The following is a 17,204-nucleotide window of genomic DNA, read 5'->3' as shown; positions in this document are numbered from 1 at the left end:
AAATTCAAAAAATCAAGCCTGAACTGAGTTTGAAGATTAAGGAAGAGATCACCAAGCAAATAGAGTCTCGATTGGTGGAAGTAACACAATATCCAACCAGGCTGGACAACATTTTTCCGGTCGCCAAGAAAGACGGGAAAATCAGGATTTGTGTTAACTATAGAGATCTCAACAAAGCTAGTCCGAAGGATAATTTTTCGTTGCCGAATATTCATATTTTGATTTACAATTGTGCCAAACATGAGATGCAGTCATTTGTGGACTGTTACGCTGGTTATCACCAAATTTTGATGGATGAAGAAGACGTGGAGAAAATGGCTTTCATTACACCTTGGGGTGTATATCACTACAGGGTGATGCCGTTCGGCCTCAAGAACGTCGGTGCCACTTACATGAGAGCTATGACGACTATATTTCACGACATAATTCATAAGGAAATTGAAGTGTACGTGGATGACGTCATAATCAAATCCCGCGAGAGTTCCGATCAGTTGACACATCTAAGAAAATTCTTTGAACGTTTGTTTCGTTACAACTTGAAGTTAAATCCCGCCAAATGCGCTTTTGGAGTTCCAGCCGGGAAGTTGTTGGGATTTATAGTCAGCAGAAGGGGTATCGAGCTCGACCCTTCTAAGATTAAAGCAATTCAAGAGTTACCTTCGCCGAAGACGAGAAAAGAGGTGATGAGTTTCTTAGGGAGGTTAAACTATATCAGCCGATTCATAGATCAATCAACCGTGGTGTGTGAGCCTATTTCAAGCTGTTAAAGAAAGACTCCCCGACAAAGTGGACCGAAGAGTGTCAGACCGCTTTTGATGGTATCAAGAACTATTTGTCCAATACACTCGTATTGGTTCCTCTGTGAGAAGGGAGTCCTTTGTTGGTGTACTTGTCTGTCTCAGATAGCGCATTCGGATGCGTACTTGGTCAACACGACGAGACAGGAAAGAAGGAAAGGGCTATTTATTATATAAGCAAGAAGTTTACTCCATACGAGTCTCGTTACTCTTTGCTGGAGAGAACGTGTTGTGCTTTGACGTGGCTAGACCAAAAGCTGAGACATTATTTGTCTTCCTATACTACATACCTCATATCCAGAATGGATCCACTGAAGTATATTTTCCAGAAGGCGATGCCAACCGGAAAGTTAGCTAAGTGGAAAATGTTGTTAAGTGAATTTGACATTGTGTATGTGACTCAGAAAGCAATAAAGGCACAGGCTTTGGCTGATCATCTTGCAGAAAATCCATTTGATGAAGAATACGAACCACTTAAGACTTGTTTTCACGATGAAGAAGTCTCATTTGTGGGTGAAGACATTTCTGAAGCGTATCCAGGTTGGAGATTATTCTTTGATGGAGCGGCAAATCATCAAGGTAAAGGTATCGGAGCAGTCTTAGTGTCAGAATCTGGTCAACACTTTCCCATGGCAGCTAAGCTCCGGTTTAATTGCACAAACAACATGGCTGAATACGAAGCTTGTGTTCTTGGTTTGAAAATGGCCATCGACATGAATGTTTACGAGTTATTTGGTTATTAGAGACTCAGATATTTTGATTCATCAAGTTCAAGGAGAATGGGCTGTGAAGAACCCGAAGATTATACCTTACGTACAGTATGTGCAGAAATTGTGCAAAAGATTCCGTAAAATCGAGTTCAGACATACTCCCAGAATACAGAATGAATTGGCCGATGCTCTTGCCACCATCGCTTCAATGATTAAACATCCGGATACAGATTATATTGATTCTCTGGATATAGAGTTTGAAGAACATCCAGTCCATTATTCCCATGTTGAAGCAGAACCAGACGGTTTGCCTTGGTATTTTGATATAAAGAAGTATTTGGAGTCAGGAACTTATCCCGGAGATGCTACGTCCAATTAGAAGAAGTCGATACGTCGTATGGCTCTCCATTTCTTTCTAAGTGGAGAAGTCCTGTATAGGAGAACTCCAGACTTAGGTCTTCTGAGATGTGTGGATGCTGTTGAAGCTGTGAAGCTTATTGAACAGATACATGCCGGAGTTTGTGGCACGCATATGAATGGACTCACTTTGGCAAGAAAGATCCTACGAGCCGGATATTTCTGGATTACTATGGAGAATGATTGTTGCAAGTTTGTGCAGAAATGTCATAAATGTCAGGTGCACGGTGATTGATCCGAGTGCCACCTCACGAGCTTAATGCTATGAGTTCACCTTGCCATTTGTAGTTTGGTGCATGGATGTCATCGGTCCGATAGAGCCAGCCGCTTCTAATGGACACAGATTCATTTTGGTTGTCATTGATTACTTCACCAAGTGGGTGGAAGCAGCTTCATACAAGTCAGTAACCAAGAAAGTGGTGGCTGATTTTGTTCGCAACAATCTGATATGTATATTTGGGGTGCCAGAATCTATCATTACTGATAATGGGGCAAATCTCAACAGTCACTTGATGAGAGAGATATGTGAGCAATTTAAGATTACTCATCGAAATTCAACTGCTTATCGTCCCTAAATGAACGGAGCTGTAGAGGCCGCCAACAAGAATATCTAAAAGATTTTGAGGAAAATGATTGACAAGCATCGAGGTTGGCATGAGATATTACCATATGCTTTATTGGGTTATCGGACAACTGTCAGAACATCGACTGGAGCTACTCAATATTTGCTGGTATATGGAACAAAAGTAGTTATAACTGCTGAAGTTGAGATACCGTCTTTGAGAATCATCCAAGAAGCTGAGTTGAGTAACGCTGAATGGGTTAGCAAGCGGATTGACCAACTTAATTTGATTGATGAGAAGAGAATGGTTGCCGTCTATTATGGTCAATTGTATAGGCAGAGAATGGGTCTTGCCTTTTACAAGAGAGTAAGAGCCAGAAATTTTGAGGTTGGTCAGTTGGTTCTTAAGCGTATTTTTCCTCATCAAGACGAGTACAAAGGAAAGTTCGCACCAAAATGGCAAGGTCCTTACATGGTTCGCAAAGTATTATCTGGAGGTGTTTTGGTCTTGTCGGAGATGGATGGCACTGTATGGACCAAACCTATCAACTCAGATGCAATCAAGAGATACTACGTGTGAAGCCTCAGTTTGCATTCCTGTCATTTACTTGTAATCGTTTTGTTTGCTTGTATTTGTTTTGCTTAAATTTTTATCCTTTTGTAATAAACTACGTCTGACTTGAATTCTAAAAAAATGAGATACGTAGGCGGCCTAGGTCACCCCCATTTTATCCCCTTTAATTATTTCCTTGTATCTGAACTACGTTCGACTTGAATTCTCAAGAATGAGATACGTTGGCGGCCTGTATCGGCCTCGGTTGGTTTTCTTTGTAAATTTTATTTTTGTTAACCTTTAAGGGGAACTACGTTTGACCTGATTCCTGCCTCAACGGGATACGTAGGAACCACCAGGGTTCGGTTATGTCTCCCATAAGATTTCTATTTCTCTTTACAATAGAAACTGGGACAGAATTTTTGAGAGGGACTCAAAAATTCTCGAAAAAGAGATTCTTCCTCAGTAAGTCAAGGCAGAAGACATTCGAGATTTGTAATTGGCGAAATTTTGAGGATGGCCACAAAATTTCAGCATGGGTTTATCTACAAGTCCTGAGCGACTCTGAAAACTCCCTAGCAAATAATAAATTAGGCCTTCAAGCATCAGACTCAAAGAAGTTTGTTAAGCCTGATATGACCTGACTTGGCGGAGACCTTTTTTAGATACTATTTCTCGAAAAATTTATTTCTCTTAGATTTTCCTTTTTATGTTTCATTTGTTTTGGCATAAAATATTTTGTCTCATCTATCAAGAGTCGGGAGATCGGGAAATCAACCGGAAATAGCGGGACAAGAAGCGGACAACTGAAGAAATTGACACAGATTAGTTCGTCTTTAAAACTAACAAATTTTCTGTGGACGCAGGTTAATAGCTTTGCTCTAATATCAGCAAACTCTTCCGGTGGATGAATATGGAGAAGTTAAAGGAGGAGAAAACCATCCCAGAATCAATAGTTTTTCTAGAAGCAGGAATCACTTTATATCACTTATGTCGAAGACTTAGAAATATGAATTGTTTATTTCAATCAATTTCCTACAACATGAAATTGATAAAGAACCTCTAGTTAGATTCAAAGGTGAATCAAGCGAAAATCTCAAGAGAGATTTATGATTTCCGTAAAGGACGCTATCTGCATCACATTATCAAATAAGATAATGTCGTTACACGGAGGAGGTCATTTATTTTATTATCGATCAAGACGATGCATTACCCAGAGGGGACAATCATTTTATTGTCGATTATATTATCTGGAGGTCGTTTCACCGTTATCATCATCGGAGACGATATGAATATCCATGCATCGCAGAAGATTATGCATTGAGAGTCAAAATCCATACATCGCGAAAAATCATACATCGCGAGTTAATATCCAGGCATCGCGGAAAATCATGCATTGTGAGTCAATATCCATGCATCGCGGAAAATCATGCATCGCGAGTCAATATTCATGCATCGCGGAAGATCATGCATCGCGAATTAATATCCAAGCATCGCGAGAAGATATTCATACCCCGCAAGATATTATGCATCAGGAGATGATTCCATGCCTCGTCAAAATTTATACATCGCGAGAAGATTTCATACCTCGCTGAAATTTATACATCACGAGAAGATTCCATGCCTCGTTGAACGGGACCATGACTCATTTTTGGTGCTCGTTAAGAGCTTTCGGAACCTATCTAAGAAGGTTCCCCTCCCACAAACCCTTACACGGCCCGTGATGAGAATCAGGAACCATTAAGGTAGTAGTGAATAGGGTCAAGACCATAGGGGTCCTCCCCTAGCCACTGGTCAAGGACCACTACTTCCGGGACGGCTCGGGGATTCCTTGACGGGTCGTGAAGGCCAAACCGTGAAGGGAGTCGCGTCAGTTTTAAGTCATGGTATTTTGGGTCTTGTCCTGATTATTCTATCCTAATACTATGTCGTTTTACCCTTACCTATAAGTCTTATATAAGTATTTTTAACCTCTAGTTTCTCCAATTGAAGACATTCTCCCAAATTCCTAAAATAAGAACAAATCTTCCTCTACAAAATAATTTTCTCTCTAGAAAGCTTTTGAAGAAGAAGGATTCAACCTAGTGTTTCAAGTCAAGTCTTCAATTCCTCCATTGGAGACAAACTTTTAGCATTGAAGTATGATATTTTTCATCTATGGAGCCCTTTCCTCCATGGATTTCCTAAATTCTCCAATATACAAAGTTAAAAATTCCCAATTGATTTAGAGTTTTTCTTCCATGTCATGGGTTCCTTTAAATATAGAATCCCCATGAACTCATAGTTAACACATGTTTTTTAGATATTGCTGATTTAAAGTGTGCTTTGAACTATGAAAGTTAATTTATGTAATTATGTATGTTCGTATGAAAATGATGAAATATGATACAAATTAATTTGAGAATAGAGCATATATGTGGTTGTTGTTATTGTTAATTGTTGTGAAAAGGATTTCTCACATGACTACCTCATCCACGAACGAGAAAGGCTTTCTCACATAAATAACTCTAAGGTTGAAAGTTCTTCCCACCTAAAATGAATCAAAGTTAAGGATCTATTCTAAGACTGAGGCAAGCGGCGATTATCCATGATCTCTAATGAAAGACAAGAGGCGATTACCCATGTCATATGATATAAGAACAAGAGCCGATTACCCAATTTCTTTAAAGAAAAGATGAATAAGACAAATGAATATTATTTGGGATTTATGCTTAGCATCGCGTGAACAATTGGAGATTACCCATGTACCATAAACTATGTGCCAGGATAGGATTGTTTAGATAGATATTAGCTAGTGGATCCACGTAAGCTAGTTAGAAGTTCATGCTCTTGCCTTGGCAAGTAGGACATTTCTTTTTGGTGTGAGAGACACCAAATTTCATGTTGATAGCTCTCATGGTCTTACATATTGGTTATAGGTAATCCTCCCACATTAATGAATCAAGGTTACATCATAAGTGTCTCACATGTGTTTTAAGAAGATGTCTACTTTGACCATATTTTATGACTTTTGTTTTTTTAACTCTTTTATATCATAATTTATTTTGGTCATTGCTTATTACAAAATGTCCATTTGTCATGATCTTTACGCTTAATGCATGGCTGTCTTACTTAGTATACATTTGTATTTACGCATACACTTGCGTACATTTCCCCAAATATAACGATCGATCTTACAGATTCACACTTTCATGGCTAGGAATCTCATATAGAAGCTTGAAGATTGGTGAGTTCTCATGTTCCTAAGGACTGAGCTTTGGTTTCCCTTTTGTCTTCACTTTCACTTTTGAATTTGATGTACGGGCTATGTCCCAATCATTTCGTATGCACTATTTGTTATAGATTATTAAACAATGTTTATTAAATAACATTATCTATGGTTACTTTTTAAATAAACTTTATTATATAAATATTAGTTATATCATCCGTACCTACAAATTAAACTCTTTACTTTTGCATGGGTCATCGATCGAGTTTACACGTTTAAATAAACTTTATTATATAAATATTAGTTATATCATCCATACCTACAAATTAAACTCTTTACTTTTGCATGGGTCATCGATCGAGTTTACACAATGGTAAGTTGTGGATGATATTTCAATTATTGATGCTTAATTATTCAACCATTATTTTTATTTTTTATTTTCTTTTTCGGTTGAAAATCAACTTGCTTTTCATACTTTTATTTTGTTGTGAAACGTATTGTCTTTCACAATAATAAATTTTCATACTTCCAATTATATTTGAAATCATTGTATGATTGCGACAGTTTTTTCATTAGTATATCAATCACGAACTACCCAACAAAACGATTTTCTCTGACTTAAAATCTTCAACCAATTTGTACAACTCTGTTGACTTGCCCCTTCACGTCTTTGTATTGGTCATCTCTTATCGGCGAAATGATCTAGTAAACCCTTATACTTGTATGTGCTTGTATTATGGACCCTTCTACTTAATCATTTGTCAACTGAACATTTAGATTTTCAATCAAAAGAAGATTGTTAAACCTTTTCTATCATGTGTGTAGTCCACTCTCCCTTAAATATATGACATGTCACATCTTAGTCAGATATATTAATAACATGTCATAATAATCTTTATTAATTACTTTTAAAAATTTAACGAAAATTATTAAATAAAAGGTACTAATATAATAAAATAAATAATTCAAACTGTTGACACCCAATTCTGACCCTCTCCGATAGAAATTAATTCATGAGCTTCTTAAATTTTCCAAGCAATTTAAAAATAATTAGTTTTATAAATTTTTAAGAAAAAAAAAATAAAGTTTGTGTTATTTTGAATAGTTTTGTTATTTCTTATAACTTTTGAATAATATATATGTTTTACATAATTATGTATATAATTAGTATATTTTATGATTATTCAAAAACCATCTCAAAAATATTTTAGTTTTAGTAAGTATTCTATTTAGCTAATATAGTTTAAATTATGGTTATATTTTGAATCACTATTTTACAATTTAAATAACTATATTACTAAATTAAAGAAACTCGTTGATTAATTAATACAAATTCGTTTTATTTAAGGTTTAGCCGAATTATTATCTTAACTCAATTTGGCTATTTATCAAATTTAACCCATTCTTTAAATCCACCAAAAGATCTTAGTTTTGGGCCATTTACACATTCCCTTTTATTCCCTTCCAGCCCATTCCCCTTTATTCCCTTCCAGCCCACTCCCTTTATTTTCTTTCCTTCAGCCCATTAGAAACCCAGCCTTTTCCTTCTACCCGACCCAACACCAAATTTAATTCCCAGCCCAAAATTTGCTTCTCCTTCAAACCCAACCCAAACCCGACTTCTGTACCTTCTTCCTCTTCACGTTCCGCCTGCAGAAGCCGCGAAAAGAAAAGAAAAATTCCCAGAAAAGCAGACCCTCCCATACCCTCGTACAGCGCGACCTTCCCCTCTCCCCTTTCTCTCGTGCGAATAGTACATCTAGGTGTCAAAATCTCGTAGTTTCATCGTCCTTGCTCCAAGATCGAGTGGTTCTCCTTCTCTATCCGTTGGGGATTGGTATTCATTAGCTGGCAGCCTTATCCTCCAGGGATTTTGAATTTCAAATTGAAATTCATTCTGCTTTTTCCCCCATTCTGATCGAACCCTAGTAATTCCCCCTTATAAATACCCTTTTCTCCAGAAATTTTGAGAGAGGAATTTTGGGGATGGGGATTTTCGATTTATTCTCTTAATTTTCGAGAAATATTTTGTCTTGGTTGAGAAGATTCCTATTGAGGAATACTCGTAACACACAAAGAGGATACCGAGAGGAGTGCATACATTTGAACTCTAGCTAGGTTTGAAGTCTAAGATTTGTCTTCCCAGCGTCCGGTTCGTCTCTTTGTTTCCGAAGCTTTGTAGCAAAGTCGTCGCCTCCCCCCACTCGTGTTGTTCTAGTTCGCTGCACCGAGAAAGGTAAATTTCCTTTTGATCTTAATTCATTTGTCAGCTGAATGTTGCGTTTAGGAATAGGATGAAGTTTTCAAATGCCCCCTTATGAATTTTATGTTGATTTTATCCCTTTTTTTCAATGCCTCTGTTTGTTTTACCTGTTATTTTTCTCACTGATGTTGGATAACTAATAGACGTTATAGCACAAGTTTGTGTGTGATTTGTTTGTTTGGGTATAAAGTGTATGCTCTCTATTGTCGGAAATTGCAGCCTTGAGATTCATGTTCAAGCAACCTGCTGTTGCTAATAGTAGTAGCGATCAAACTCTACTGTTAGACATGTCGTGTTTTGGATCGCATTTTGTTGTTTTCTTTGTGTTTGATGTCAGCCGAAATGGTTTCCAGTAGCTCAGTTATGCATAAGGGAAATTTAGTCTATCAAAATACATCTCCGATCCATATGATGTTTCTTTCCTTTCTTCTTGCAAATCATATTCAAATCATCCTCATGTTTGTCAGATATGGTAGTATTGATATCACTGCTTTCCCTCTTTCCTTTACTGTTGATGATTTCTCTTACAAGCGTGATAAATGAGTATCATTATCCCTTTAAATCTTGCTTTAAGTGACTGTCTATGTGACATTATTAGTTTCTTCATTTCAATGGATTGACTTGTAGTTAAAATTGGTGGGGGGAAGGCTGTTGAGTTCAAGTTGGTTCATTTCCTTTTGAAATTATTATCACATAGAGATACACTTTGGCTTATTCGAGTGTTGTGTAGCCGGTGCTAAGAAGTTAATTAATTTGATCTTAAATGTGATCCAATGTTGCAGTTGCCAAGTTTGGTTTCGCTGATTTATTGATTATCTCTTGTTTGTGGCATTTGAACTCGTTCTTTGATTATGGCTTTAAATTTGCATATCCATTTGTTAAAAATGAGGTTTTGTAGTATAAGTGTTTGATCACTATGATTTCTCCCTTAATTTTCTCTCCCTTTAGCATTTGCCATACTCATGATCACTGCCAGCCCTTTCGCTTTGTTGACGTGTTGTTTCCTTTATAGTTATTACTTGTTGTTCGGTCAATCCTTTTATCGGAGGTTAGGAGATATTATTATTGGATGCTATTGCTTATCATTTTATTTTTTCTTTCTTGTGCATGTGAACCCCTTTCGAGTCCATGATGGACTCATCTCTTGCATTTCCTTGAGTCTCTCCTGTCTTCAAGTCAGTTGAACTGCTGGTTCATGGAGCAGAGGAGCCACAGCAGTGTCGCTGGAAATTACAGTTGCAGATGTTGAGAAGCAGTTTACCAGCCATATACATGTTTTATACCATGATATACAGGTCGAAAATGCACAGGAACTCCAAACTCAAAATCTGGGATGATGGCAGTGAAAATACACTGCTGAAAAGGAGTTTTCAACTTTCGAAAGTTGAAAAACAAGCTGATATACAACCTGTATACATTGATATACACATGCGTGATACTATAACTATGTGTAAAAAGTACCAATTGCAGGTTAACGTACAGAGACGCCAATTTTAACTAAAATTCGGGATTAGGCAATTAATGCGGACGTAGGGTGCAGCCCGTATACATTAGTATACATTATTGGGTGACGATATACACTTGTTAAGTAAGTTTTAAAAGGGATACAGGTACGAATACGCAGGGCAATACAGGGAAAAGTAACGGAAAATATATATTCAAACAGGTGCAGGGCTTAAGAGGTCCAAATGGGTCAAATATATGCTGTATACAGCATGTATACATTTGTGTATACCCTTTATGATTCTTTTTCAGAATTGGGCCAGGGCCCTTCAGTCCCCTTTTTATTAACAGGCCCAAGGGCCATTTGTTTTGCAGGTTTTTAAAAAAGGGCCCAAATCTAAGTAAATAGATTATGACAGGTGGGCCAAAGCCCAATTGGATGAATTTGGGCAATTAAGCCCAAGTTCCAATACTTTCTCTCTTTATTTAATATTTGTTTGAATTAATTAGTGTTGTGGTATAATTTAAATAATCTCCTAAAGGATAGCCATGTTTCATTATTTTAAATTTTACTATTTTATTTTATTTACTTTTATCACAAATTAGTTTTTCCTTAAATTAAATCCCTTTAAATATCTCCTTTAGAAATAATAATAAAAAAATAATAATAAAAAAAAATGAAATAAAAAATATTAAAATAAATTTTCTCTTTACTTAAAAAAAAAGAAAAAAAAAGAGTCATTTAGTCAAATCGCCGGTCAACCGCGAGTTAGCGGGCATCCCGAGGGCCTAATACCTTCTCGGGATGTACATTTGAACTTCGAACTCATTTCAATCGATTTTTAATCTGTTTTTAAATCTTTTGAAATTTTTTTTTTTTGATTTTATTAAAAATCAAGTGGCGACTCCGTAATTTGGAAAGTTGATTTTTCTTAAATAATAAGATTAATTGATTTTTCGAAACTTAGTCAATTTTTTCCGTTTTTAACAAATAGTAGTAATTTTTTAATAAAACACAAACTAAAATTTGGAAGTCTAGATTACTGTACATCTTCTCCTCCATTCCCATAGTGAAGTAGTCAAATTTCACCGGAGAAATTTGTCTCCACCGCCGCCACTCTTCCTTTCGAAGAAATCAAATATTCTCTCTCCCTCATTCGTCACCATCTCTGATAGACCCTCGCCATTTTTCTTTCCTCCTTCTCCAACATCCAGAAATCCATCAACCCTAAGTTGTTGCACCACAAATCCGACCGGCAAACCCTCGCCGCCTCCCATTTTTTGAAGAAAAATGAACCAGCTCCACCTCTCTCTCAGTCCACTCCAAATTAGCGGATTTCGACAAACACCATCGCTCTCTCCTTTCGCTGGTGAATGAGTAAACTGAGGGAGGTGGCAATGCCAAGAGATCTGCATTAAGAAGAAAAAGGATTGAGATGGCATGGTGATTGAGCCTGGATGTAAATCGTTGAAAAAGGATCGAGAGGTTGAAGGAGAAGTGTTTTTATTCCCTTTAATTTAATTTTTTAGTTTTTAGTTTATTCTTCTATAATTCAAATAATTCTAAAACTTAAATTTAACATTCACTCGCTTTTAATACGCGAGTAGACACACTCTCTCACCAGCTCAACTATCTTAATGCCACATCAGCATGGTCAATGGTTAGAGGATATGATATATCATATTTTATTGAGTTTAAGGGTTCAATTGATAAAATATGAATTAGAAGGGTATATAATACAAACTCGTATGAGAGTCTATTAGACCATTTCGCCTCTCTCATCTCTAAAAATAATCAATAACAATTTTTTGTTTGCTTAGCATCTTTGTGATCCATGACAATAAAATAAAAAAAATATCCTTATGGTTATTTTAAAAAGCGCTTTATAACATGCAGTAAGACCCATTTGAATGATATTAAAACAAATTAAATACTATGAAAATGGATCTAGACAGTATTGTAGTAAAATGAATTGCACAAATGAACTTAGACTTATTTTAGTGATAAATTTTTAAGAAAAACATCACATTGATCTTTAACTTGACGTCAGTTGACAACTATAACATTTAACTTTCGGAGTGCACAATAGTAGGCATTTAAACTTGTAGAAAGTTAAGCAAATAGACACATTCATCCTACATGGCACCCGAGATTGCAATTTTGTGTCCTGCGTGGCATCCCACGTGTATTATGTTATGTAGGACACATGTTTTTACTTGTTCAATTTTATACAAGTTTAAGTATCTACTGGTACACACTTAAAATTGGAGGGCAAAGTTATCCTCTTAAGACAAATTAATGGTCATATTTATGTATTCTTTCTTTCTCTATCAATGCTCTTTGTTTAAATTCATAAAATGATTGTACTTTGGAGCTAAATTAAAAAACGCTAATACAAAGGGGAAGGGACGAAAGAAGGTTGAATGAAAATAAAATAAAATAATTAATTAAATAGTATTTATTACTATTATTACTTATTACTTATATTAGAAAAGAATTGTTCAACATGCCTGTTTCATCACATATAAGGGTGTTTATGTCTTTTGAGTAATCAAATATAGCTACATGTCATCTTCTTGTGTCTTCAATGTACAATTGTGTCTTGCTTCATATTTGAGATTTTACTTCACATCTTTGCTCACAAAATGTCTCTCCTTTCTCAGGCATTCATTCTAGGTAATTCTTTGATTTTTTCTTTATCTTTTTGTTTCACTCAAATTGAAATTGCATTCGAAAATATTCCCCAATTTTTATCTTTAGTTGACCAAATTTGATATGGGTTTGTTAAATTTTTCTTCTTTTTTTTCATTTGGATTTGTTACTGATGTTCATCTTTTCTTGTATTTTTCAAAATAGTTTTAATCATTGTGTCTTCAATTTTTGTGTTGTTCTTGTGTTGTTCCTATTCTATTTTTGATTTTGAGGATACAATATACTCGATTATCTCTGTTTCAGATTTTCCTTTTGTTTTTTAATATGCAGTAACCAATTTGGTTTTCTTCTTTAAAAGTGGATTTCCGGTTAGAACTTGGAATTAACTTTCTAGGTTTCTTTAATTACTTTCTCTGTTTATATATGGGTTTACTGTCCGAATCAACTTTTTGGGTTTCTTCATTTTAGTCTTATACTGTTGTGGGTTTAGCCTCAAGTTTTTTCACCTCATTCATTTTAAAATTATTTTCACTTGCAGTGTGAAGTTAAGAATATGAAATTACTTATAGCAAAATTTGAGTTTTGGGTACGTCCCTTGATGTTTTCTTACTTTTTTTATTTTTGTTGTACATTAGATTCCTCTATGATTTCGTAAAACTGTGAATGCCCTATTTCTATGGTGAACTAACTTCTTGTCCTTATGTTTCAAGTTTTGTAAAGCTTACCTCTCTCCTATAGTTGGCCCTAAATATTTTTGTTGTTGTGCAGTAGTCGATTGATAAATGTAGTAATAAAATTTTATGTTTTTGAAGTCGAAACTGAACTTCTCAACTGTTTCGAGCCCACGGAGTCTTGTTTTTTACTATGGCACCATGGTAACTGGTGTGAAGCATAGGAAGATAATTTTTTGGTATGTGTCTTATGTTTTAATAGTTATTCATTTCTTTAATCTAACTACGTACGTGTGCTTAGAATTTTTTATTATATGTTATTAAGTTTATGAAATAGTTGATACGTTATAGCTATGCCATGTAGCTGGAATACATCGGTACCAACTTATATAGTTATATGTCTACGCTTTCAAATAGGGGTATAGTAGTGGTTAGTCTGTAAGATCATTCCTTTGAGGAATGAAATTCTTGTTTATGTTGTTTGTTTTACGTTGTTTATCCTTCAAATGAATGTCATTTTTTTCGTAATAAGCATCTTATATGATATTCATTCTGTTTTGCAGATTTAGACATATGTAGGTGGGATAAAAATTTATGTAATTGTCTAGACTGATCTGTTGACTTTTTTCTTGCTTTTCCGCAGATTTCAATGTGTGATTCTAGTATTGTTCTTGAGTGAGTTCAGTCTCCTCGCCTTTTGTAAGTGTAACTCTGTAAGACACTTTGTTTCTCATCACGTGACTTCTTTAATTTGTATGTCTCTTTATTAGGTAGTTTTTTTTTTTTGTTTTTGCTTCTAGAAACTACATGTTGACAATTCATTTAGGTAGCTTTCAGCTGTTATAAGTGTTGTAAAGTTAAATGTTGTAGCAATTTCATAAAAGAGCTAGATCAGATTTCTGATAATATATAAACGCCAACAAAAAAAAATTAGGTGGCCAGAGTTATAAGTTGATGGCATCCAAAAAGGAAGGTCTTCTTAGCTCGACAGCTAGGAAACAAAGATGAATTAAAAAGGCGTCGTCGAGCTGACAGTACAATTACGTCATCTTTTGAAGGAACTGGCCTCTTTCCAGTGGCAATCCTAATACTGAAAAGTGAGACAGGAATTTTATGTGTTCTACATCGTCATCACTAACTATTTCCCTCATCTTTGCATTTCTTGATCGGTTGCTGAAGCACCTATCCATCTTGTTCGTCCTCATATCTCTCTCTATAAATGTCTTTGTAATATTTTCCTTTGTCGTGGATCAATTGACTTATTTTCAGCTGTGTGAGATTGATTATCTTTTCAAATGTCTTGAAACTAAATCATAGATAGACAATAGAATTTGAGAAGTTTGTTTCATTTATTTTGTTAAATTTTTTAAAAACTTGAGTTGCCTATTTTTGGCTATTTAAATATTTTATTATATTCAGATTTTAATCATTTGAGTTAAAGCTTTGTATTTGAGTTTATTGAAATTCATTCTGTTTATGTTTGAGTTAGTCTTCCGATTGTAGTCAGCCAGTATGAGGGTTCACTTAGGAACCAACAATAGTTACAAGTATCGATTACATCCAGGATGTAGGCTCATGTCTTGAAATTAAGACTCAATAATACTAATACTAAGGTCATTCTAGCTTATCCATACACCATAAGAACAAGTACAACATCAAATTAGTCGAGACCCGGCCAAACATTATTTGGAATCACCAAAGTAAGGCCAAATCAATAAATATGGAATTCAATAAAGAATTATACGAAATACCAACCCAAAACTTTGAAGATTATCACGCTAGAACAATAAACAAGCACGATCTAAGGATAGTAAGACATAGCCTATTTCAAAGGCAAACACGTGTGTTCTAGACCTTTAAATTAGAGCTTTTCCCTTCCAAGTCACCTCCTATCAATGCCACACCATAAAAATAGTGATTCTAGTGTTAGTACGATCATTCTAACACATAAATTGCAATAAATGAAATCGAGACTAAAAATAACTCAAAATGGCATTGTCAGACACACACAAGGAATTCCAAAATTAACCCATCAATGGCTCTCAAGCAACTTTTTCCCCGAGAACAGGAACAAATTGAGCTCAAACCATGCCTCAAAATAGTTTATGCACGAAAAGCTACTATTAAAGAACCGAAAAATGGGAAAGTCGGAGTGAACTTATGGATGAAGTGCTTGGAAAATGAATCTAAAAAAGTCCCAATATAATCCCCCCAGGAAATTCAAAAAATTCTCAAAGAAAATCCCATAAATTTGAGATCACAAAGGTCATCTATGGAGGAAAATATAAGGTGAATTGATTTTTAAAAACTAATATAAATTCAACTCACTAAAACATCACGATCCCATGACCTATACGTTCGCACTTGTGATGGCCTAGCATGGACTATGTTTGTTGTCCTTCACTTGATCATATGGGTCAATGCTCGCAACTTATAGACCAAGAAAAAAAGAACTTCTTGAAAATGACGTCAACTGTGCAATCAGGGATGCGAGGAACAAGGTTATATGTGTTAGTAAGGACTGCACCAACTCAACTTGGAAAAAGTACCCGTAGGGAGGCTCAATATTTTTTTGATTCATGTGCATGAATACAAACTATGATACTGGAGGCTTTATTTCAATGTTGATAGCTAGTTCTCAAACCTACATCATGAAACAAATCCAGGGTGTAGTTTAACTAAAAAATAACAAGTACTCAATTGACATCGTAGGCCGACTAAGCAAGAAAAGTTAAAGAAATATGAAATGATGGAATTTAAACACAATATGAAATGTCAAAATGAATACACACTAGTGTACGAATAACATAAATAAAGTACGTACAACTAACTAAACCAAAATGGAGCCCATAATCCTAGAATTTCAGTCATGTTCAAATATTGTTAGGAGACAACATATGTTCATTTTCTTCTTCTAATAATTGTATAAACCCAAGAATATAGGGAAAATAGTTAAAATGTACATTTAGCCTTGGCATCTCCAACCTTGGACTCTATTTCACTCTCCAAATATAGAATTCTCTATTTTTTCAGACAACCAACTATAACTCAATTCTCTAATTTACTCTCTAAAAATGAATTTTTTCTCTCTCCTCAATATTATATTATTATCTGAAAAAGACCTAAAATATCCTCGAAGTATTGAAAATGGTACAAAAATTACCCTTCGTCCACCTATTGGCTCCAAAATACTCTTCCCACCAACCTATTGGCTCCAAAATATCCTTGGCATCCACCTTTGGGTTTAAAATTGACCACTTATTTAACGGTTTTAAATTTAAATTATTTAAATATTTTTTAAATATGTGACGCTCAACTATTTGTTATAATTTAACTTATTAATATAATTTATAAATCAATCCACTACGCACCCGTTACTAATTAAATCCCACCAAAATAATAAACCCGTCACATTACTAATGCAACAACAAAAAAGCTACTTCCAATGAGAGTTTTTGAAAATTTGAGTCAAAAATATCAATAGAAGTAAATTATCATACATTCAAGTGTCTAAATAAAAATTAACGATAAACTTAAAAGTCTGACTATGTTCATCTTAATTATTCGTTCATCTAGTTATGTGATGTTACTTCGTAATTTTTTTTAAAAAAATAATATATTAAGGTTTTAAAACAAACCATAAATATTTATAAAATTATATTTAAAAAAAGTGCATGAATTAATTTGGGAGGTACTACTTCTTTAACTTTAATCATAAATTTTGATTCAAACTTGAAATACAATCCTATTGAAAGTATTCTCCTAAATAAGGGGCTCAACCTAAATTTAATTGTGGCTTTGATTCAGAGTCGAATAATTTTGGATGTCATTTTCAGGAATCTATAATTTCGTCGTGTTTTAGTAGTGTTTATGACAATTTTGATATTATAATTGGTTTATTAATTGGGTGGAGTTTAGTTAATAATG

The 17,204-nt window shown here is 34.8% G+C and overlaps 1 protein-coding gene and 1 long non-coding RNA gene across 2 annotated transcripts; both read left to right on the top strand.

Moving 5' to 3' along the window:
- The first annotated feature begins 2,553 nt into the window (after positions 1-2,553).
- On the top strand, positions 2,554-3,066 carry LOC107001395. Its single transcript, XM_015199461.1, has one exon. The coding sequence runs from the start codon at positions 2,554-2,556 to the stop codon at positions 3,064-3,066; it is 513 nt and encodes a 170-aa protein (XP_015054947.1).
- Positions 3,067-12,530: 9,464 nt separating this feature from the next.
- LOC114074414 lies at positions 12,531-14,560 on the top strand. The gene is made up of 2 exons (XR_003574812.1): positions 12,531-12,630; positions 13,921-14,560. It is a non-coding gene; the product is annotated as an uncharacterized LOC114074414 (long non-coding RNA).
- Positions 14,561-17,204: the final 2,644 nt, after the last annotated feature.

This window comes from Solanum pennellii, chromosome 10, assembly GCF_001406875.1.
Source record: "Solanum pennellii chromosome 10, SPENNV200".
In the NCBI taxonomy this organism is placed as follows: Eukaryota; Viridiplantae; Streptophyta; class Magnoliopsida; order Solanales; family Solanaceae; genus Solanum; species Solanum pennellii.
This window is presented reverse-complemented; position numbering and strand designations above follow the sequence as displayed.

What these genes read in the sequence shown, in the direction of transcription:
- LOC107001395 (XM_015199461.1), top strand. Translation starts at nt 2,554, where the DNA reads ATGATTGACAAGCATCGAGGTTGGCATGAGATATTACCATATGCTTTA.